The following is a 23653-nucleotide window of genomic DNA, read 5'->3' on the forward strand; positions in this document are numbered from 1 at the left end:
TTTCTTTCTTTCTTTCTTTCTTTCTTTCTTTCTTTCTTTCTTTCTTTTAGAGAGAGAAAGAGTACGAGCAGGGTAGGAGCAGAGAGAGAGGGGGACACAGAATCCGAAGCAGCCTCCAGGCTCTGAGCTATCAGCACAGAGCCCGATGAGGGGCTCAAACTCAGGAACTGAGAGATCATGACCTTAGTCGAAGTCAGAGGCTTAACTGACTGAGCCATCCAGCTGCCCCTGTTTGTTTTCTTCATAGCATTCATTCCACTTTGTATTTAAAAACTAGTTCCTTGTTCCAGAATATTTTCTGTTTCTCTCATTACAGAAAAACTCCTTAAAGACAGGGACCTCTTTTGTCTTACTCAATTTTGTATCTTTGGCTCACAGTAAATTACTTTTGAATTAATTAGTCATCAGCACAATAATCATATGCTTCCATGATGGTGGCCAGTGCTTTCTAGGCATATTGTATACATTATTGCTAGTGCTCATAACTCTATAAGGTAGATAGATATTTCTGCCATATTGTAATTGAGAAAAGTAACTTGCCCAAAGTCACACAGAAAATAAGTGATAAAAATATAATGAGAGCTCAGTTCTCACTGCCTTTGCTCTTTCATTATGACATGCTACCTACCTCTTATTTATTGTAAATAGTATTGGTATGCTAACATAGGGATCATACTGCTTTGTTATAGTGATTGCAGACGTGGTTTTCTCCTTCCTTCCTTATTCCCCCTTCGTGCAAAAAAGATTACAATAATATTTTAAATGCCTACTAATAGTATATCATGATTTTGACTTTCTGATAAAGCCAAATGAAAATTCGTGTATTTTTATTTAATAATAATATTCATACTCTCTTGTATTAGAACACTTATCCCCTGAGTCTTAACCTCTTAATTCTTCTATATGATATAATTAGCCATTTAAACACGATAGGTATGGAAGGATTTCTTACATGCCTCTTAAGCATCTACTTCTATAGCACAGCCATTGGCAAATAGAAATAATTGAATTCTCAGGATGCCTTGATGGCTCAGTCAGTTAGTTGGGTATTGACTCTTGATACCAGCTTGGGTCAGTGATCCCAGGGTTGTGAGATCAAGCCGCATGTTGAGCTCAGCAGTGAGCATGGAGCCTGCTTGCAATTCTCTCGCTCCCTCCCTCCCTCCCTCCCTTTCTCTCTCCCTCTTTCCCTCTCTTTCTCCCTCTGCCTTTTTCCCCTGCTCTTGCTTTCTTTCTATAAAATTAAAAAAAAAAAGGGGCCAGCTGGGTGGCTGTCTCAAGTTTTAAGCATCCAACTCTTGATCTTGGCTCAGGTCATGTTCTCATAGTTTGTGAGATCAAGCCCATGTCAGACTCACCATAGGGTTTGCTGGAGATTCTCTTTCTCCTTCATTCTCTGCCCCTCCTCCTCTTGCACATGTGTGCATGCATGTGGCATGTGTACACTCTCTAAAAATACATAAACATTAAAAATAAAATTAAAAATACAATAAAATAATTGACTTATCTTCTACAGCATTTTAAAACCATCCCACTGAAGTCCCTCAACTTTTTACCTCTTCATCTCAAATTTTTGTTTGGGTCTTCTTATTTTCTATTTCTCTCATGTCATTGGAAGAAATGCCCAGTCTTTTCCTAAGATGCCCCCAATCTTCTGGACTTGATTCCATGACATTTACCTCATTTTAATATTTTCCTCTCTTCTTTTTCATTTTCTTTCATGTTTTTGTATTCTTGTAGCAGTAGTTGTCAAACTTTTAAACTATGATTTCCATGGAGGTTCCTCTGTATATGATATAATTTCCAAAAAAATTGTACTTACAAAGGAAAATGAATTCTTTATGGTAGTATAATCCTATAAAAATGCCCTGGAAAATTGTTATTTAGTCATTGTTCTACTGATCTCAACTTCTTCACCATCTAGTTGTTCCTAAACCTTTTGTTAGCATGTAAGCATTTGCTAGGAAATTCAGTTATAATTTCACAGTTGTCAAACCTGATGGTGTTTTTTTTTTTTTTTAATGTTTATTTTTTGAGAGAGAGTGCGTGGGGAGGGGACAGAGAGAGACAGAGAATCCAAAGCAGGCTCTGCGCTGCCAGTGCAAAGCCTAATGTGGGGCTTAAACCCACGAAATGTGAGATCATGACCTGAGCTGAAGTCAGCATCTCAACCAACTGACCCACTCAGGCACCCCCTGATCACACTTTTTAAATTAAATCTCTTCTATATGTCCACTCTTGGATCTTCAAACATTTCCTTATTCCTGGCTGTTTCCCTTATATCATCAAACATACACACAATTTCTTTTTCTGCACAATAAAATTAAATGAAATTGGTCCTGTCTCCTTAAGTAGTTTTTCCTTGTCTTTGGAAGGACTTTATGAAATAGTAGTGTATATTTCTGCTTGCACTGCATTTACTTCCTCACTTATGTTTGGTCTTCAACTCTTTGCCTTCTGGCTTCTCTCCCCATCACTCCCTTGATACTTCTTTGGCATAAGTATCAAGAAATACCTTTTGCCACGTCAAATAAATACATTCTTTCAAGTTTTTCCTTACTTGAACTGAATGAGGCATTTTCATTTTTGGCAGTCCATACCAAGACTGTTCCCTTTTTTTTTTTTTTTTTTTTTTTTGGACGCTGTACTCTTCAGGCTCTCCTCTGACTCTAGCTTCTTGCTTGGCTTCTTATTCTGATCCTTCTGCCTCTTTATTCTTTATATGGTCTGTTAGTAATCTTATGTATTCCCACCGCTTCTATCTTCTTGCTCATTCATACATTCATCAAATGATGCCTGTTGTGCGAGGCACTGTGCTATTGCTGAGATCAGTGTGAACGAAACCAACAGCTATGATGTGAATAGTCTAATAGGAAATACATATAGATTGATTGGCAGTTGTGAAACAGTGTATAAAACATATTCTGTTAAAGGGAATACCTAGAATGGATACTTAACCAAGACTGGAGTGGTCAGGAAAAGGTTTTTGGGAAGAAGTAACATTTGAAAGGGCTGTGGGAAGGTCAGTGTTTCAGACAGAAGCAATAGCATTTGCAAAGAAATAAAAGTAAGGGGGTGCTTGACTGAAGGATTGAAAATCATTGTACCTTGAGAGTGTTGAGAGAAAGAGGAGAATGGAAAGGGGTAAGATTGAAGGGTTATAAAATAGGCACTTGTTAGTATTCATTCAACAAATAGTGCTCTGTTGTGTAACTTTATAGCTATACTTACACATATGTATACATTTTTTATTTTTTTTAATTAAAAAAAAATCTTTATTTTTAAGAGAGCATGCATACAAGCAGGGGGAGGGGCAGAGAGAGAGAGGGACAGAGGATCTGAAGAAGCAGACAGTGTCAGACTGCACTGACAGTGCAGAGCCCAATGCAGGGGTTTGAACTCACAAACCGTGAGATCATGACCTGAGCTGAAGTCAGATGCTCAACCGACTGAGCCACCCAAGTGCTCCTAAAAATAAAATCTTTTAAAAAAGTGTATACTGGGGCACCTGGGTAGCTCAGTCAGTTGAGCCCTGGGTCAGGCTCTGATCTGTGCAGAGCCTGCTTGAGATTCTCTCTTTCCTCTCCCTCTGCCTCTCCCACCACACTAGCACTTTCTCCTCTCTCTCAAAATAAATAAACATTTTTTTTAAATCTTAAAAAAAAAAAGAAGTTAACCACATGGCCAATAAACATATGTAAATGTGCTCAAAAGCATTAGTTATCATATTAAAATCGCAGTGTGATACCACTCCATCTCCACCAGATAGCCTCTAAAAAAATTATGAAAACATTTTTTTATGACTGAGCTTGTGCCATAGCCAGGACTTTTATACATTGATGATGAGAGTGTATATTGATACAACGTCTTGGGAAAACTATTTAGTGCCAACAACTGAAGTTGAGTATACACATACCTTATGACCGAGCAATTTTCTCTAGGTATATATCCAAAGGAAGTACATATACGTGCATGTAAGAATGTCCTTAGCCATATTTTTGGAATAAGTAAAAACTATAAACAACTCAATCATTTAACAGCAGAGTGGATTAATTGTAGACTATTCATACAACAAAATAATATATAGCATTGCAAAAGAATGAACAGCTGTAAGCATCATCAATAACCTGAACAGACAATGCTGAGTAAAAGAAGCTAGGCACAAAAGGATATGTCCTGTATGATTTTTTTTTATTATATAAAGCTCAAAAATAGGCAAAACTATAATTTATGGTGATAGAAGTTAGAAGATTGGTTACTTCTAGGGCTCATACCTGAGAGGAAGCATGAAGGATGCATAATCTGCTGGGTGGTAGTTATGTGTGTGTTCACTTTTTAAAATTATTCAAGCTCAAAACTTAAGTTATGTATACTTTATGTATATGTTATGCTTTAATAAAAAGTCGAAACACTGAAAAAAGTAATCTCTTCTGAAATTATGATAGTAATAATTACCAATTTTATTTATATAAATAAATAACTTATTTAATTTATGTAAATGATATATGATCAATATATGAATGTTTATAATTTGTGTAAATATTATGTAAATAATATATAAATAATTATATACAAAAAGTTAAAATACTGAAAAAAGTAACAATTTATTCTGAAATTAAGATAGTAGTAATTATTTTATATATACTTTATGTTAAAGCACCTTTTCATATATCAATACTATGATTATAAATATAAAAAAGTATTTTGTAAATTTTAAATTGTAATATTACCAGATATAATTTATTTTTGGAACAATTTTCAATTTTCTAGAGCTGTTTATCTGTTTCTGTTTATGGACCACACCATGGCATAAAAGATTGCATAAGCTACCCTTTCATTTGCTGTTGTAAAATGACAACTGAAAATCATTATCAGAATTAATAAAAAGAGGGGCACCTGAGTGGCTCAGTCAGTTGAGTATCCAACTTCGGCTCAGGTCATGATCTCATGGTTCGTGGGTTCGAGTCCCGGGTCAGCTTGGAGCCTGACAGCTTGAAGTGCTGACAGCTTGGAGCCTGGAGCCTGCTTTGGATTCTGTGTCCCCCTCTCTCTCTCTCTGCCCCTCCCCCACTCATGCTCTTTCTCTGTCTCAAAAATAAATGAACATTATTAAAAAAAATTTTTTTTAGGGGCGCCTGGGTGGCTCAGTCGGTTAAGCGGCCGACTTCGGCTCAGGTCACTATCTCGCGGTCCGTGAGTTCGAGCCCTGCGTCGGGCTCTGTGCTGACAGCTCAGAGCCTGGAGCCTGTTTCAGATTCTGTGTCTCCCTCTCTCTCTGCCCCTCCCCTGTTCATGCTCTGTCTCTCTCTGTCTCAAAAATAAATAAACGTTAAAAAAAAAAAATTTTTTTTAAAGTATAAAAAGAGAGGCTTTCCTGATCAGTAAAGTCACATCTACTCACTATATCAAAATCAAAAGCTGTTCTTTTTTGGTAAGAAACAAAGTATTTTCATGTTCTAACAAATGTTATTTGTAAATAGAGAATAGTCAGGAGGTAAATGATCTGGAAGAATACTCTATGCTGTCAGAATTTTACCCATTGAAAATCTTTGGGTTTTGCCCCTAAGTGGTAATTCTAGATAATATCTCTCAGGTTCAAAATAACAAGAAATGTACTAATTTGCTTCATTATTTTAGGTATTGTTCAAGACTACATGTATCAAATACAAGTATCAAACATCTAAAATTACCTATTGCCATGTGAAATAACAATTGTCATTTAAGTCAAGAATGATAGACAACACTCAGTTCTTTTTGATATGTAAATATAATTGTTTTCTCTTCAAGGTTTAAAATTTAAGTAATCTTGCAAAGGATGGTTCAACTCTTTGTTACTCTTCTTTTTTACCTTTTAGGGGGAAAAATAGCCATACTTAAGGAGGTAATAAACTTATGCCTTAACATTTGAGACTAAATTTCATGCTTTAAAGTAATGGCTCTTTGCCAGAATCAACTGTGGAGCTTTATAATATGCATTCTATGATCCTGCCTACTGTAAACCCTTATTCAATAGGTCTGTGATGGAATCCCAGGGCATCTTCATTCAAGGGAAAAAAAAAAACAACACCACATATTTCCATAAGCAATTCTGATATTCCTCATTGATTACTACTGTCCTAAATTAAAAGGCAGAAGTAATGAACTTGTTTGTTTATTGCTGCTCATGGTAGACAAATATTTTGCTCTCTAAACAATCAGCTTATGTCTAGAAGTAGGAGGTTTAGGGGCAACTGGGTAGCTCAGTTGGTTAAGTGTCTGACTCTTGATTTCGGCTCAGGTCATGATCTCACAGTTCGTGGAATCAAGTCCTGTGTCGGGTTCCGTGCTGACAGCATGGAACCCGCTTGGAATTCTCCCTCCCTCCCTCCCTCCCTCCCTCTCTCTCTCTCTCTCTCCCCGCCTCCCTCTCCCTGCCCCCCCCCAAATAAATAAACTTAAAAAAAATTATAAGGTTTGCGTATTCTGTTTGTTGATAATGCTTGTGTAGAGAGGAAAAAGTGAGCATTGTTGATTTATTCAGTATTGGCTTGAAGGAGGGAAAAAAAAATCATGTTATATGAATAGAAAAGAAATTTTACAGGAAATCACTTTTTAAAGTGAAAATGAAGATCCTAAAATATGAAAATTTATGTTTGTTCATTAAGAAAATGGTAGTTTAGGTACGCTTGGGTGGCTCATTCTGTTGGGCGGCTGACTCTTGATTTTGGCTCAGGTCGTGATCTGACGGTTCTTGAATTCAAGTCCAGTATCGGGTTCTACACTGACAGTGTGGAGCCTGCTTGGGATTCTGTCTCTCTGTTTCTCTCTCTCAAAAATAAATAAACTTTCTTTTCAATTTAAAAAAAGAAAAAACAGTAGTTTAGGGGTGCCTGGGTGACTCATTTGGTTAATAAGCATCTGATGTTGGCTCAGGTTGTGATCTCATGGTTCATGAAGTGGAGCCCCACATGGGCTCTGCACTGACAGTGCAGAGCCTGCTTGGGATATTCTCTCTCTGTCTCTACCCCTCCTCTACTTATTCTCTCTCTCTTTCAAAATAAATAAATAAACTTAAAAAAAATGGTAGTTTAAGTGGTAACAGAGTGGAAGATGGAATATGGGGAAATAGGGTATTTGGAGTAGAAAATACTATAGAAAAATGACATTTTTAATTAAAGTAGTGGAACATTCTGGTAGTGATAACAAGGAAAATAAATTTTTGTTTGTTTGGTTTTCCCTCACTGAGACTCTGGGGAATAGAAACAAGAATTAATGTTTTACATTGTTTGGGTAGAATCAGTCATGGTAGATGATTTGCTCATTCATTCATAATATTCATTCATTCATTCTAATTGCATAGACAGGAATGTTGGAGAAAAGATTTATCTTTCAGCAGCTATTCTCCTGTTCAGAAACCAGCTCCATCTAGTCTTGGCTATTGTAATCAAGTCATAACCTAATTGGAATATAATTTCTTCTCTGTAAAAACTGAGGGTTATGCTGAATACTTTCACCAGTTTCTAAAATTCTATGCTTTTTATGTGAATTTTAGGTTAATCTCATAAAAACACATTCATTCCATTCACACCATTCTTGCCTAGCCCTCTTTATATTTATTCTCTCTTTTTTTTTTTGTACATAACATCTATGTCTTGGTACTGATTCCATTGGTTATTTATGTACTTGCTGTCTACCTCACTGGACTGTAAGCTGTTTGAAAACAGAGACACAGGTCACTTTAGTGTCTGCACCTATGCATACAAAATGGATTACTAGTGACAAAATTAAGTTTTTTTTCTTTTAGAAAATAACCTTTAGGGGCACCTAGGTGGCTAAGTCAGTTAAGTGTCCAATTTCAGCTCAGGTCATGATCTCATGGTTCGAGGGTTTGAGCCCTGCGTCGGGCTCTGTGCTGACAGATCAGAGCCTGGACATGCTGCAGATTCTGTGTCTCCCTCTCTCTCTCTGCTCATCACCCACTCATGCTCTGTCTTTCTCTCTCTCAAAAATAAATAAACATTAAAACATTTTTTTAAAGAAAATTAGCTTTAAAAAAATGTTTGTTTACTATATATTTTTGAGAGAGAGTGAGCAGGAGGGGCAGAGAGAGAGGGAGAGAGAAAAATCTCTAGGTACCCCTAGAGAATAAACTTCTGAACTACCTTGTTGTAATGCAGGGTCTGTGCAGTTAGAAATAACACTGATGTTAGGAATTCCATCTATTTTATTTACTAGATTATTGTGCCTGGCACAGAATTGACACTTCAGTTCTGTGTTTAATAAATATATGAATGAATTGGGGCACCTGAGTGGCTCAGTTGTTTGGGCTTCCGACTTCAGCTCAGGTCATGATCTCATGGTCTGTGAGTTTGAGCCCCATGTTGGGCTCTGTGCTCACGGCTCAGAACTTGGAGCCTGCTTTGGATTCTGTGTCTCCCTCTCTCTCTGCCTCTCCCCCACTCATGTTCTGGCTCTCTCCCTTTCTCTCTCGAAAATAAATAAACAATAAAAAATTTAAAAAATAAATATATAAATGGATGAGCAAATAATCATTTATTAAATGTCTTCAAGTTTCAAAACAATATGGATAGGGGGCGGTGCCTAGGTGGCTTAGTCAGTTAAGCATCTAAGTCTTGATTTTGGCTCAGGTCATGATCTTACAGTTTGTGGGTTGAGCCCTGAGTTGGGCTCTGTGCTGACAGCACACAACAACATCAACAACAACTATGGATAAAATAACATGTTAATTCCACTTATTTCTTTTCAATGATAGATTATTACATACATTGATAAGTGCATGGTTATTTTATCCCTCTTTTTTTTTTTTTTTTAATGTTTATTTGAGAGAGAGAGAGCAAGGGAGGGGCAGACAGAGAGGGAGAGAGAAAATCCCAAGCAGGCTCTGTGCTGACAGCAGGGCCCGATCCCAAGAACTGTGAGATCCTGACCTGAACTGAAATCAAGAGTTGGACGCTTAACCCACTGAGCCACCCGGGTGCCCCCAAGGACACGGTTACTTTAGTTACAAAAAAAGTGACTATAAAATATATGGTTATATAATATAGTTAACACTTAAGCAGTGGAAGAGATCTGTATTCATTACTGTTTTCATAAACATCAGCTAAATTTTAAGTGTGTATACATTACAATGTATGGCTCTGATAGCACATACTAGGCTGCAGATAATTTCTTTACCTTGCTTGAACTGTGCACCTGGATATCTCTTCTCTCCCTTCCCCTCCCATTAATGCTTTCCTCACCCTGTTTGGGCTCTGAAACCCCATGCTAGAGACCCCCCCTTCCCCTCATCCCCATAGATGACCCTCCTCACCCAGCTAGGCTTCTGACACCCACCCCCTGGGTCCTTCTCATACTCACATCTTTGACTCTGTCTGAACTCCACAGTTCTTAAAGCTCTATTGAAAAAGTATTCTTATAAGATATTTGAAAATTGTAAATAAACCGTAAATGTTTTACTCAATAATTTATGTCATAGATATGACATTGAATGTCTTATTTTTTCTAGGACAGACTTAAGTAATATCTTTTGAAAATAATATAAGTGAATTTAGAATGTAGATAACTAAAATGGTTAGTTGAATAGTATACTCCATTCTATATTTCATAAGTCTTAAGTTATTTTGAAAATAATTGTGAAGTTTTTAGATGAAAAATAGTACTTAAAAGAAAAAAATATGATGTATTAAAATGATTGTGGAATTCAAATTAGTTTCCTTAGGGGCACCTGGGTGGCTCAGTTGGTTAAGCATCCAGCTCTTGGTTTTGGCTCAGGTCATGATCTCACTGTTTTGTGGGTTTAAGCCCACATTGGGCTCTGCGCTGACAGTGCAGAGCCTGCTTGGGATATTCTCTCTCTCCCCCTCTCTCTGCCCCTCCCCCACTCATTCTCATTCTCTCTCTCTCTCTCTCTCTCTCAAAACAAATAAATAAACTGAAAAATTTTAAAAACCCAAAAAACAATAATAAAATATAATCAGGAAGAAGTGATGTGATTAAGTAAATATGTGATAGCAAACTATTAATTGACTTAAACTGAGAGGAGAAAAATTTGTTAAAAAAGAGCATCACCTACTAGTTATTCTTGGACTTCATAATCTTTTAGAAACCAAATATCCAGTAGACCTGCAGCCAGTACATTTTTCCAGTGGACATGCCAAGTATGATGACTGTCAAGCCTGAAGTGTTTTTAACAGAATGAATGCTGTGTCTCTTCAATGCAGAACTATGTTGGCACATTGGAGGTGCCAGGCATTTTGTTTTAGAATATCTGACATGAAACCATAGCCTTGGGATTTATCAGCTTATTGAGATAGTTAATAGAGAGATGGAAGAGTGAGGCAATTCTCAAACCATTTGCAAGGACTTTTTGAAAGTTTTTTAACTCTTTCAGGTGCTGTAGTAGCTTCATATTTAGAGTGTAAAAAAATAAGTAAAACAATTTTTTAAACAATGTACAGATGTTTATAATTACATTTTTCAGTATAATAGTGTTTGCATCTGATATCAAGGAGCATTCATTATTATATATATATAATGTATTATTATGTAATATATATTATATACATGTATATATATATAATATATATTATGTGTGTTATATCATTAGTTTACTTTTTGTTAAATTTTAAAGCATTCCCAGCAGAAAGTATCCTCCTTTTTGCCACAAATATTTCCATTCATGGCTGCTTGTTTGACAGTTGAACAGAAGCATCTTATTTCCAGAGTCCCCCTTCCCCCCACCTTTTATCATTCATCTGTGCATGGAGTTAAGGTCTGTAGTATTAGTTGTGTACAACTTTTATTTATTTTGTTCCTTACCTTAAAGTAAATAGGGTAGTTTTCAGAAAAGTCATAAAGTAAGTGGGCTCTCTGACAAATTCGGCCTTTACTTTCTGACCCAAAAGCAACTGAACATTACATGGTAGCCATCAGGTCAAGAAGGGTGAGGTTGAGGATACAAATTCCAGAAAAGGAATGATAACTTACAGAGTTCTTTTGAGCAGATCATCTTAGAGCAACTCTCTGAGGCTACATACTGTCCATGCATAATCTTAATTTTTATTGTATTTATTGATTTATTATATATTTTAGCAAAAGAACATCTGAGCCCACCATCCAGCCCTACTTATTTCTGTTCATCCTTTGCCCTGTCCTTTCTCCCCATCAAAGGAAACCATCGTTCATCATTCCTTTCTTTTGTTCTATCACATATGCTTTTTATTTTTTACTGTTGCACAATCTTCATATTCTTTATTGGTACAACCTACCTCAGGATTGTTTTGAAATTAAGTTAAGAAATGTATATAATAAGCTTTGCACAGTGCCTGACCCATCCCCAAATGGCACTTGTGTTATTAATGTTCTTTTGTGGAGAGAGAACAAGAAAAGCATGCCTTTTCTCAGCTCTTTCCTATGTTTTATCTTCCTGAACCCTTCCAGGGAAAAGTGAGAAAGTATGAGGGTTTGAAGTCTTTTCACCTTTTCATGGGACTGAGCAATTTACAGAATGAAGCAGTAGAGAATGGGATTTGGACTATCCCCGGTTAGGGAACTGAGTTCCCAACTGAGAAAAATAAATAAATAAACTGCACTATTAAGTTTCCCATTTTTCCCTTCTCTTTCACACTGCTTTGTGCCCTTGGGATAGAATTTCTGTCTACTTTGAGTTTGATGCAGTATAGTGAAACTCCTCATAGCCAGTGTTGAAGAATAAAAGACCGAATTGACCTAGAAAATAATCAGTGACATAAATGGATCAGTTAGAGTTTACTGAATGATCAAGCAAACAAACCCCCCCCCCAGCCCATTTTTACACTGTTCACCTTCCCACCCAACATTGGGAAGCCTTGGTTTGTTTTCAATATCTGAAAATAATTTCAGTCCTCCATTTCTTCCTTCCCCCTGATGGCCCTATGATCTGCAATATTGCACCAACTCAAGACAAATTCTTGATCTTCTGAGCTTTTTTTCCAATTTCTGCCTAATTTCCTTTTTTCATACACTCATGTTAGTAATTTCTATTAACAGAGTTATTTATTATATCACATCTGTCCTAATTCTACTACATGGATATTTAAGCAATGCACTTACCGGGGATTTTGGTCAACTAAAATTCATAATGTACCATTAAGTGAGTTGGTTAAACATTACTGCATAATTAGCAGCATTCATAGGAAAAATAGGTAAGACAACAGTCACCTCAAGCCTGGCTGGCCAGGGAAAGAGTTCCTTAGACAACAGGGGTACCTGGCTGGCTTAGTTGATAGAACATACTACTCTTGATATCAGCATCATGAGTTCAAGCCCCACGTTGGGTGTAGAGCTTACTTAAAATAAAATAAAAAATAACATTTAAAAAAAGAGGGGTGCCTGGGTGGCTCAGGTGGGTAGGCATCCAACTCTTGATTTCTACGCTGGTCATGATCTCACGGTTGCTGAGTTTGAGCCCTGCATCAGGCTCTGTCCTGGCAGCACAGTGCCTGACTGGGATTCTCTCTCTCTCTTCTCTCTCTCTCTCTCTCTCTCTCTCCCCCTCCCCTGCTCATGCTCTGTTTCTCAAAGTAAAGAAGTAAAACATTCAAGAAAAAAAGTAAAATTATTTCTCAATTAAAAAAAAAGAGAAAGTGCCTTTAAGTAAAAAGAGCAGTTTTTACCAACTGTTACATTAATCCTAACTAAATTTCACTTTATTCCTTTGGGCAGGTTTTCCTGCCTTGCATGATCTGTGATGCATTATGACACACAATATATCCCTCTTAAGCCTGTGTCATTCATAAATTTGTTATCTTTGCTTAGGCTGTTGATGTAGTAGCCACCTCCCTCCAGGTGAACCTGTACATTTTTGGGTACTTTTGCTTAGAGTCATCTGTTTATTAAGTCTCCATTTCTTCATCTCGGTCATGAGAACTTGATAATATTTCCTTAAGATATTTTACTGAATTTAGGATAACTATACCTGTAGCATTTTCCTGATCCTCCAAAAGAAGACCCTTAAAAAGCAAATTAGATTAGCATTCAGCTTGGCCTTCATGATTTCACTTTTTACAAATAGAAGCTGTGTGAAGAGATATTTTTATCCATAAGGTTTATTAGGAACAGTGAGAGACATAGCTTGCTCTTATACAGTTTTCACTTGTACTTGTTCTATTCTTCTTTCTCTTTTTTTTTTTGAAAATAGCTTTACTGATGAATAATTTACATATCATGAAATTCACCCATTTAGAGTGTACAAGATTCAATAGTGGTTAGTTTTTTTTTTTTTAATTAAAAAAAAAGTATTTATTTCTTTTGAGGGAGAGAAAGAGAGAGAGAGAGAGAGAACCATGCATAGGGGAGGGGCAGACAGAGAAGGAGAGAGAGAATCCCAAGCAGACTCCATGCTGTCAGTGCAGAGCCCACTGTGGGGCTCGAACTCACAAACTGTGAGATCGCTACCTGAGCTGAAACCAAGAGTCAGATGCTTAACTGACTGAGCCACCCAGGTGCCCCACCATAATCCAAATTTAGAACATTTTTACCATCCTAAAAAGAAAACTTGTGACCATTCTCTCTTTCTCTTAAAAAAAAAATATCTAGAAGTAATTTTATTTTGTTTTCTAAGGAAGTCTTTCCTCAGGAAACTGCCTTTCCATCATGGATTTCCTATTCTCTTTCTTCATATTCTGTGTTTGTAAACCTAGAATTTCATTCCTTTCTTATCTAATTTAAAAGATAACACAAGAAAAATAGATGCGACTTCTTAACATGAGGTAGTTAGCACCAACTTAGGGCTATTTTTCATGGATTGTCAAGAATTCTTTCATTGGGCAATGGATACTGTAAAACTGTAATTTGGATTGAATTTAGGAGCAAATGACAATAGCATTAACAGCATGATTCATAATATTTTAATATTATAAATCTTTTAATATTTTTATGTCTTATGGGAAGCAGATTTAAAAGTAAGGCCATTGTATGTGGTTGGGTTGTACATTCATAGCTTGGAGGGAATTTCTTCAAGATAATGGGGTAAAGGAAAAGTTTAAATGAGGATTTAAGTCTTAGGTTGTTTGGAGTAGCAGAGCCAACCCAGTTATGTCTGAAATCATAGCCTGTGATGGTAATGACCGTATTAACTGCTTCTTCCCTTAGGTAGACATGATAAAACTTCTGACTTCTTTAATTGCCAAACACTTGTGTCAGTTAATCAGAAAATACCTTTGTTGAAGGGATGAGTCCATACTTCCCACACCTTCCATTTGTCCTTGCATGTTACTTTGTTTGTTTTGGGGGCTAGGTTGTGGGGAGGGCTAAGATATAGTAAGTTCTATAGTTAGTTACTTTCCTGTGTGTTTTTATTAACATTGCTTTTATACCTCTAATATAGATTCAACTTTATACACTTCTTTGGGAAGGGTAGTGTGTCTCATTCCACACGAGTTTGTTTTGTTTTGATTGATTTATTTTAATAATTAGAGAAGTGGAGAAATAGTTCCAACTAGTGAAGTACTGGTGATGGGGCTATTAGTAGGACAGTTTTTTTTTTCTTGATTTAAATATATTTTGGTAGATCTTTCTCTTTTCATCTAAATTCTTTTTATTTTCATATTGCTTTTAGTTTGAACAAAAAAACAAAAAAGGACTTGAGTATGCTTCTCTTTTAAGTATAAGGAACTGTCGTTTTCAACATGGATTTAGAAATAATTGTTTTAAAATCTATATCTGATGATAGTGCCATTTTTGTTTTACTTAGGTTCTCCCTGCTCTCTTCCCTATGTTATTTGAAAGATACGAATTATTTACTTAAGGCTTTTAGCAGCATTGTAACAAACAGAAAAATTTGAGTCAAGGCATATTATGTTCAGGCAAATACTGAATTTGCCAGATGTTTTAAAGATGAAAGTTTCAAGAGTTAGGTAATAGAGTTTTTCAAAAGAAAATTTTCAAGTTGACTCTTTACTATGAATGAAGATAACATTTAATAGTAAATCTTCTAATTTTAGCTTTCCTTCACAACATTCTTCCTGATCCCTATCCACGTCAAAATTAGGGCACATACTTCAAAAATTAATTAATTGGAAGGATCAAAGTATTCATGCATTCAGTGATCACTTAACTGAAAGTATTGTTTGTGATTTATCAAGGATAAAATGTCCATGGCGCTACCTTTGTTTTTTAATCACTCATGAAAATAAATTAATAATCTTTTTTATTTGTCGGAATGTTGGGTTTCTTGGAATACTAGGCAAGTCTCTTAAGTCCTGTTTCTCAGTTCTTTTGAAAATGAGCATATGATTCTAATTGGTCTTTTGAAATTCCTTCCAACATTGATTCTACTACCTTTACAGGATATTTTGAGACTTATTCGTGCCCAAAACCATACAATAGTAACTATAAAAGAATATATATTTTTTAAGTTTTTATTTATTTATTTTGAGAGAGACACAGAGAGTGTGAGCAGGGGACGGGCAGAGAGAGAGAGAGAGGGAGAATCCCAAGCAGGCTCCATGCTGTCAGGGCAGAGCCCAATGTAGGGCTCAAACTCATGAAACTATAAAAGAATTTTTTTAATAGTAGATATAAATGTAATTTTATAGACAATGATTATAAAATACATCAAAAAGATATGGATTCTTTAGTCTGGGATATAAAACTAATCATAGTCTAATTTAGGCATTTACGGTTTCTGATTTAAGAGTATCCTATTCTTGTGCCTTTCTGGAGTATACATACAGAATAGAAATGACATTATTTCCTTGAGCTCTGACATTCCTTGTTTAGCTTGTTTTGGGAGACAAAAATGCATTTTGAGAGTGAATTAAAATATTTGCTAAAAGGTGCTAAGAAGAACAAGACTAGACTAATGGTCTCACTGGTGAAGCCAATTTAAAGCTAATTATGAGTATGCTAAGTTACAGTCTTATTACAAAGGAAGATAATGGACCATTTTGGGTTATTTGATATTTCTTATATTTTGTCTAATTTTGTCCAATTCTAAAATTTAATAAGTGTGGAGACCATCTTAAACATAAGGGATAAAGCCAAGAAGAAAACAGGGGACTGAACTAATGGAAAATTCATGCTTCAGTTCAGTAAAATTACATAATAAAAGAAAAATATTTGCTAATCTATATGACAGTAATTATATGGATTTGTGTGTGTGTTCTCCTTATTAATTAATTTCATGCTCATTTGTTAGGTTATTGACTTATACTCTTTTAAATTTTTTTCTCCTTCCCCCTACAGAATCTGTCTATGATCTTCTCCCAAAGGAGTTACAGTTACCTCCATCTAGAGAAACATCTGTAGCATCAATGAGTCAGACAAGTGGTGGTGAGGCAGGCTCGCCTCCTCCAGCTGTAGTTGCTGCTGGTATGCATTTCATTTTACTTCATTAAAGAAAAGTAGTGTATTATCTGGCCAACATGAACAGTGCTGGCAAAGTCCATATCAAAAAGAGTGTGATTTGAGGGTTTGTTTTAGGAGGTTTTAAAACATATACTTTTAACCTTAAAATATTTCAATATGCATTTCTTGATATAATTCTTCTTAAAATTTCACATTGGCACATCTGTTAGTGCCATTTCCTTTCTAGGAGCTTATCTTCAGCTATGGAAACAAATTTGAGGCTCTTTTGTTGACTGCTCATAAAAAGGTTACATACCAAGCTATGGATAGAAAATTACATTTGAGTCTCTACTTTAAACAATTATTTTTAAACATTTGCTGAAAGGGAAAAATATTTGATTTTGTGTAACCTGAAAAAGGACTCTAGCACTCAAGTCTCTTTTCTGTTTGTAGCATGTTACTACAATCTTTTCCCTACATTTAAAAACATGTGACTTAAGACTTCTTTTAAATTCAGTTGAAAGTAATGGGAAATTTGAATGTAATTTTTATTGTAAAGGTATTTTGATATATCAGTGAAAAAGTATAGAAAGTAATGTTTGAAATTTATCAAGTTTATTTTTACTCAGCTCTCAAATCATACACTTTATAATTATATAAAATTGGTTCAATTTTTTATTGAACCAGAATAAAAGATTGACAGATAAGGTAATAGAAAAAGTCTTGATTATTGATAAATTAATGAGTGCTTACAATAATACTAGATTGCCCAACTGTAATTCTTTTTTTAGTTGGGTTTTATAGATTGCAAAATGTATTTGGTTTTTTAAAACAAAGGAAAATATATATATATATTCTCTGAAGTTGTATCTATCGCTCTAAATAGAGGTTTCTTATCCAATGATACCTCTCATCTTTTAAAATGGTACTTAACATCCATCGCACCATTGTTTTCAGTAAATTCATTTCATTTCAAAAAGAATGGTGAAGTGAGAGGTGATTTAAATGAGGATTTGGTACTATAATAGGACTTCATATATTTTTCTTGTATGGATTAACCAGTGTATCATTAATCTTGTGTACCAGTCTTTTCCCTGAGCTGTATATGGCAGTATGCAGCCTTTCTGGCTGAGGGCAGGAAAACTTTAAACATAGCAAGGAAACTTATCAGCCCTGCTCACTGTTCATGTGTTGCCAGACATTTTCTAACAGATTCTGTGGATTTAATTGTGAACTTTTTAACAATCAAATTGGTAAGATGACCTGGTTTTACATTATATGCACTGGGTTCTGGAATATATTTTTCTGGAATTTAAAATTTTAAATATTGCTTAAAATTGTATCAGATGATAAAATATGAAAAAAGGTTGTAATGAAATATTTCACTTTAAATCCACAAGTAGAAATTGACTAACTGATTTCTTTTATATCTTTTGAGATTGTTTTTTATAGACTTGTTGAATCTATATAGAACTAAAAGTCTGTTTCTTCTGTGCTTTTTAACATCTGTTGACAGTAGATCCAGTTCCTTTTAAAAGCTGAAAAAATGTCAGTTAGGTTTGGAAAAGAACACTTCCTTTTAAATAATGCCAAACTCAGTTTCAAATTGTTATATATAAATATTGAAAATTCTTGAATTTGAATCACTAATAGAATGTTGATCCTCCCTCCCTCCATATATTTCAGAAAATCCTATCCACATAAATTAAATTGAAAGATATGAGTTGAAAAATCATAAAAATAAGAGAATTAACCGAAGGACGTATTCTGAAGTAATAAATTCTTGCTAGATTGAGAAGTTATTCACATTATAAAGATGATGAAGAGAGTAAGGGGGTGACATTGACAGTTGTCTTATATTCACATACAGAAAGTTTCTGTGGTCTACAACCAAGTCATTTGTAACTTTTTTTTATATAACTTTAGTAACCAATATAATATTATTCTAGGATTCTGTCTTATTGGTAAAATAGTTTTTGTCATATAACATTATAGGTAAGAGAGTTTACATTACAGAGTAATTATTGTAGGGAAATCAGTTAGTGTATATCATTATAGCGTTGCTTTTTTATTTAACATATTAATATATTTAGTGACATAACTGTCAAAGAGAAGGATTTGGAGTAAATTACCAGTTACTCAGTGTTTCCTGACCAAAAGACTTGACATTTAGGGAAAGGCACATTAATTTAGACTTCTGTGAGTTTTTTTTTTAAATCTATACATTTGCTGTTTAAATATGAAATGCATAAAAATGATGACTCTTGATGTAGTTAATTCTTCAGAGTTTTGAAGGAGCCGGATTGGCTGCTATCAGGTATGAGGGCCTGGTGGGAACAGACTTCTAGTTCTGCCATAAAGGTTTGTGTTTCACAAGTTCTAAATCAATTTAAATTTTAAAATTTAGAGGCTGGGCATGTAGGTGTTCATGTACTTTTTTTTATTACTTAATTATTAAAAATGTGTTTCTCAGATTCGCCAATCTAGATTTTTTTCCCTTTACATATTACTGAGGGAATGAGTAAACATGGTGCTGCTAATCCACAATCCAGAATATTGGGTAAAAAAGTATCTCTTAAAATTTTTCTGCTTGTATACTATTCACACTTTTACATACTCCCATCAGTAAATTCTTTTTATCTGGTAAGTTTCAGAGTTGGGGCTGGGAGAAAGAGAGATTACTTCTACACCACTCCTCTCCTCTCCATGGGCCAAGTGTCAGAATCTGGGAGGTGTAGTTGAGAGTCGCCAGTCTTCAAATTGTACTCCTCATTTTTTAAAGACCTCTGCTTTTGTCCCACTAGAACGGTAGTTGAGAGTTCAAGGTTCAATATGTGAATGAATAAGTTTTAGAAATACAGACCTTCTGAACATTATTATAAGTTCTTAGTAGTTAAGACGGGCCATTTTCCTAACACAAAAAAAGTTATCCAAATGAATTAATGGCATTTTTGGCAAAATAAGGAGTTGCTCAAGAAATGCAAATTGTGAAAGGATTCTTTTTGTTATTTGGGTTTTTTTTGTGGGGTGGGGGGAATCCTATAGTATAGGTTATAAAGAACTAAAATGCAAGTATTATTTTAGAAAACTAAAACAGTGACACCAGAGTTGAGGGAGTTTTTGCAAAAAGATATGGCAGGCAATTTTCTTAAATAACAGCTTTATTGATATATAACTCATATACCAATCAAGTATTTTTTTAACCTACTTACATGTTTATAATTTTTAATCCTTAGATTTACTTAATTAAAATAGGAAGTCTTTCACAGAAGTGAACAATAAACTTTAATCTTCATTTTAAGAAATCAGATTGTTTTCTTTTTCTATCCTAGACTGTTTTTCTTCATTTTGGTATATGGCATTATGTTTATTAGTTTATATCAAAATAAGATTTTGCTAAGTAACTGTTTAAGGTTTCTTTATAATTTTTATTCTAATTCATGAGATAAACAATGAATAATTAATCAAACCATAGGTTTTATAATTCAGCCAGAGAATCTTAAGAATAATTGGTGATTCTTTTGTTATTTGTTTTTGTAAAATTGTTACTTTCAGTAATTATATATTAATACTTCTAGAAGTAATACAGTCTCAAGACACTTTTTAGCATGTGTAGGTATACCAGCAGATTAGGCATGTAAATTGAAATGTCTGTTGACTATCTCTACTAGTTAGCTGACTACAGGTTTTTAAAAAGGCTGTAATTTTAGTTAATAACTTTACATGAAGTGATCCATCTAATAAACTTTTCTGTTGGAAGAGAGAGACTTATTAAATAGTGCTTTGAATTTTGTGCTGTAGCAGTTAATAAATCGCAAGTATCTAACAGGTATTTGCTATACTGAAAGAACCTAATTGAGTGCTATTTATATTAGAGGAGAGGACACGAGAGAGCTAAATGAATGTCCTGTAATCAAAGAAGGACAACCATGTTTCAATTTGTTTCAGACATCTTAATCACCTAATAAAATCATAGGAATTTCTAAACCATCGATAACAACAGACTGTATAAAAAAGTGAATTAAAGAAACTGTAAGTTACCATTTTTGAGTTCCTACTATGTAAGAGGAATTGTGCTAGACAATTTGCATCATCATCATATCTCATTGCTTCCAGGCACAAGCTACCTCTCTTCTTTCCTGCTGGGGTCTAAGTTCTTTTCTTCTTGCTACTGCACTTCAGAGAATTGTGTGCTGTTATTTCACTTAAGGAAACTGTAGTTCCTGGACTAAGCAGTGTGTAGGATATTGAATTGGAAAAGCCATACTCCCCTTTAACTCTGCAAGTTTCAAGACCTACAAAATGGGAATATGGGGGTGCCCGGATAGCTCAGTCACTTGAGCATCTGACTCTTGATTTCGGCTCAGATCATGATCCTGGGCTTGTAGGATTGAGCCCCACCTCTGGCTCTGCATGGATTGTGGATCCTGCTTAAGATTCTCTCTCTCTCTTTCCCTCTGCCCTTTCCCCTGCTTGCGCACGCTCACTCTCTCAAATTAAAAAAAAAAAGAAAAAATGGGAATATGATTTCTAGAAGAATATTAAGTTTTAATAAAAGTGATTCACAACTTATTTACTATGTTAGAAAGTATTTATAGTTATATAATTTGCATTTTCTTGAGTTGAATAAATTTTGAGAGCCAGTTTGTCTTTGATTGCTGTCCTAGGTTAACTAGGTAAACATATTTCAGAGTTTTGGCCATTTATTTAGTATACTATTCCTAAAATTAAACTCAAAACTCATTACCTGGAAAGATGATTCACCTTTGTAACCTATATATTGATGTGGTGAGCTAAAGTATGAGTTAATGTGGTTGTTCCATGTGGCCATTTCTACTTTTTCTAGAAAACAGGACCACCTCAGAAGGAAGTCAGATTCTAGTTACAAACATGTTGCAAGTACGTTTAAAAACTCTACTCCTCTTGGGGCACCTGGGTGGCTCAGTTGGTTAAGCGGCCGACTTCAGTTCAGGTCGTGATCTTGCAGTTCGTGGATTCAAACCCTGCATCCGGCTCTGTACTGACAGCAACGTGGAGCTTGCTTTGGATTCTGTATCTCCTGCTCTCTCTGCCCCTCCCTCTGTATCTCTGCCCCTCCCCCACTCCTGTTCTTTGTTTCTCAAAATTAGATAAACATTAAAAATTTTTTTAATAAAAAATAAAAACTCTACTCCTTATTCTGTCTTTTTATTGTAATTATATAGTAAATCTAAATGTATACATTTATACATACAGAAATATATATGTATGTGTATATAGATTTATGTTAACATCTGCGCTATTAAAATGAAAAGCATAAACAAACTTGGGCCATAATGGTTAATTCAGAAACAAGTACTAATTCAAGAGGCTAACTGTATTATGAATTATCGTTGACAAAAAGTACACACAACTTGTTGTTGATTTATTCCTTAAATGTTGTCCTCTTGATAATTTTTAGCAACAACTTTATAAATAACTGCGATTTATTCTGTTTCTTAGAAAAAGCACATTTTTATATTACCTGAGTCTGTAGATTAGCATTTTAAAACTTCTCACAGATTTTCAACCTTTCATAGACAAAATACATACATAAAATAGACACCGTTTCTATCTGTATGTATTTTACACAATTTCACATTAACAAAGCAATGCACAGAAGTGGACTTACTTTCTTGTATCACCAATAAGATTGATGATATCATAAGTAAAAGGTGTTACCATACTAATTGCCATAAGTAGTTGTTTTATAACAATTAGTTGTGTAAATATACGAATAAAATTATATAAATAGTACTCCAGCTGGGGCAGGAGTGAGGAGAAGGGATTAGGGTAGGATACAACAAGAGATTTCATCTGTTTCTGTTACTTTTCTTCTCTTAAACATAAAATCATATGTAGTAAAATGTTAGCATTTGTTAAAATATGAGCAAAGGAAACATAAGTATTAATTTTAAATATTTCATATTTTAAAAAACCCCATGTGGCAGTTGATTAAAATAAGTCAAAATGAGGTGCCTGGGTGGCTCTGTCAGTTAAGCGTCTGATTCTTGGTTTCAGCTCACATCATGATCTCACAGTTCACAGGTTTGAGCCCCGCATTGGGCTCCACACTGACAGTATGGAACATGTTTGGGATTCTTTATCTCTTCCTCTCTCTCTGCCTCTCCCCCACTTACACATACTCTCTCTCTCCCTCCCTCTCTCTCTCTCTGTCTCAAAATAAATAAATTTTAAAAAGGTAGAAATTATTTTTTAAAAAGTTAAAAAAAAGTAAGTCAAAATGTCCAATCAACTATGTTTTTAAAAAGTAATAAAGGTGGGGCACCTGGATGGCTCAGTTGGTTAAGTTTCCGACTCGATTTCAGCTCAGGTCATGATCTCATGGTTCGTGAGTTCGAGCCCCGCACTGGCTCTGTGCTGATAGCCTGAAGCCTGCTTGGGATTCTCTGTCTCCCTCTCTCTGCCCCTGCCCAGCTCTCTCTCATGCATGTGCTCTTCTCTCTGTCAAAATAAATAAATAAACATTTAGAAAGGTAATAAAGGTATGAGCTATATAGGACGCTTGGTGAACTTATTTTTGGCATAAGTGAGGGTACCTTATCTTTTCATTCATAAATGCAAGTAGATGTCCATCAGTAGTATTTATTTAGCCCACTGAGGTAAAACTCATTCCCCCCCATGTCATTCCTTCATGAAAAGGTGTTACTGTCAATTAAATTTAATCAGAAAATAAATGAGAAAGCACCTCAAAGTGCCAGGACTATAGAGGCATATTCTAGATATCACTCATACACACATGCACATACACATGTATTATAATACGGGTTTTGGAATCTTAAGGATCTAATTTGAATCTCATTACTATCATTTCTATCATATAGACAGAATTTTGTGGAAGTTAAATAAATTTGTAATATTGCCCCTGTGAATAGACATTGATACCAACTTTTTCTTAAGATTATTAGTAGTATAAATATGTAAAATGCTTAACATTACCTAACAATTAGTGATCATTCAGTAAACATTGACTTTTCTCCCACATGTGTATCATGTGTTCATTTGTTCATTTGTATAATGTGTATCATGTGTTCATTTGTTCATGTGTTCACTTGTTAATAAGGTTTTAAAAAATAGATCTTATTTTTATAGAAATAAGGTTTTTAAACTTATTTTGCTTTTTTCTTTCTTTTCTCATCCAGTCTGTGTTTTACCTTATTTTGAATTTTTGCCTGTCAGCCAAGATAGAGCCGCTTTTGGGGCATGGTATTTACATTCTGACTTATTCTTTCATGTTGACACTCTCTCAATAGGAGCCCTTGTCTATAAAACAGACATTGATAGAATA

General features: G+C 34.9%; 1 protein-coding gene across 5 annotated transcripts in view; it reads left to right on the forward strand.

Annotated features, from left to right (window-relative positions):
• The window catches only part of NFAT5 (nuclear factor of activated T cells 5), a 117368-nt gene that overhangs the window by 28740 nt on the left and 64975 nt on the right, over nt 1–23653 (forward strand). For 4 of the 5 annotated variants that reach the window (XM_049622419.1, XM_049622420.1, XM_049622422.1 and 1 more), the window contains one exon: nt 16225–16350. In XM_049622419.1, coding sequence (XP_049478376.1) covers nt 16225–16350 — 126 coding nt within the window. Of the gene's footprint in view, nt 1–16224; nt 16351–23653 lie in introns of those variants that run through there. The other variant, XM_049622424.1, reaches the window with a different exon arrangement.

Source organism: Panthera uncia, assembly GCF_023721935.1.
Source record: "Panthera uncia isolate 11264 chromosome E2 unlocalized genomic scaffold, Puncia_PCG_1.0 HiC_scaffold_20, whole genome shotgun sequence".
NCBI classification, from domain to species: domain Eukaryota; kingdom Metazoa; phylum Chordata; class Mammalia; order Carnivora; family Felidae; genus Panthera; species Panthera uncia.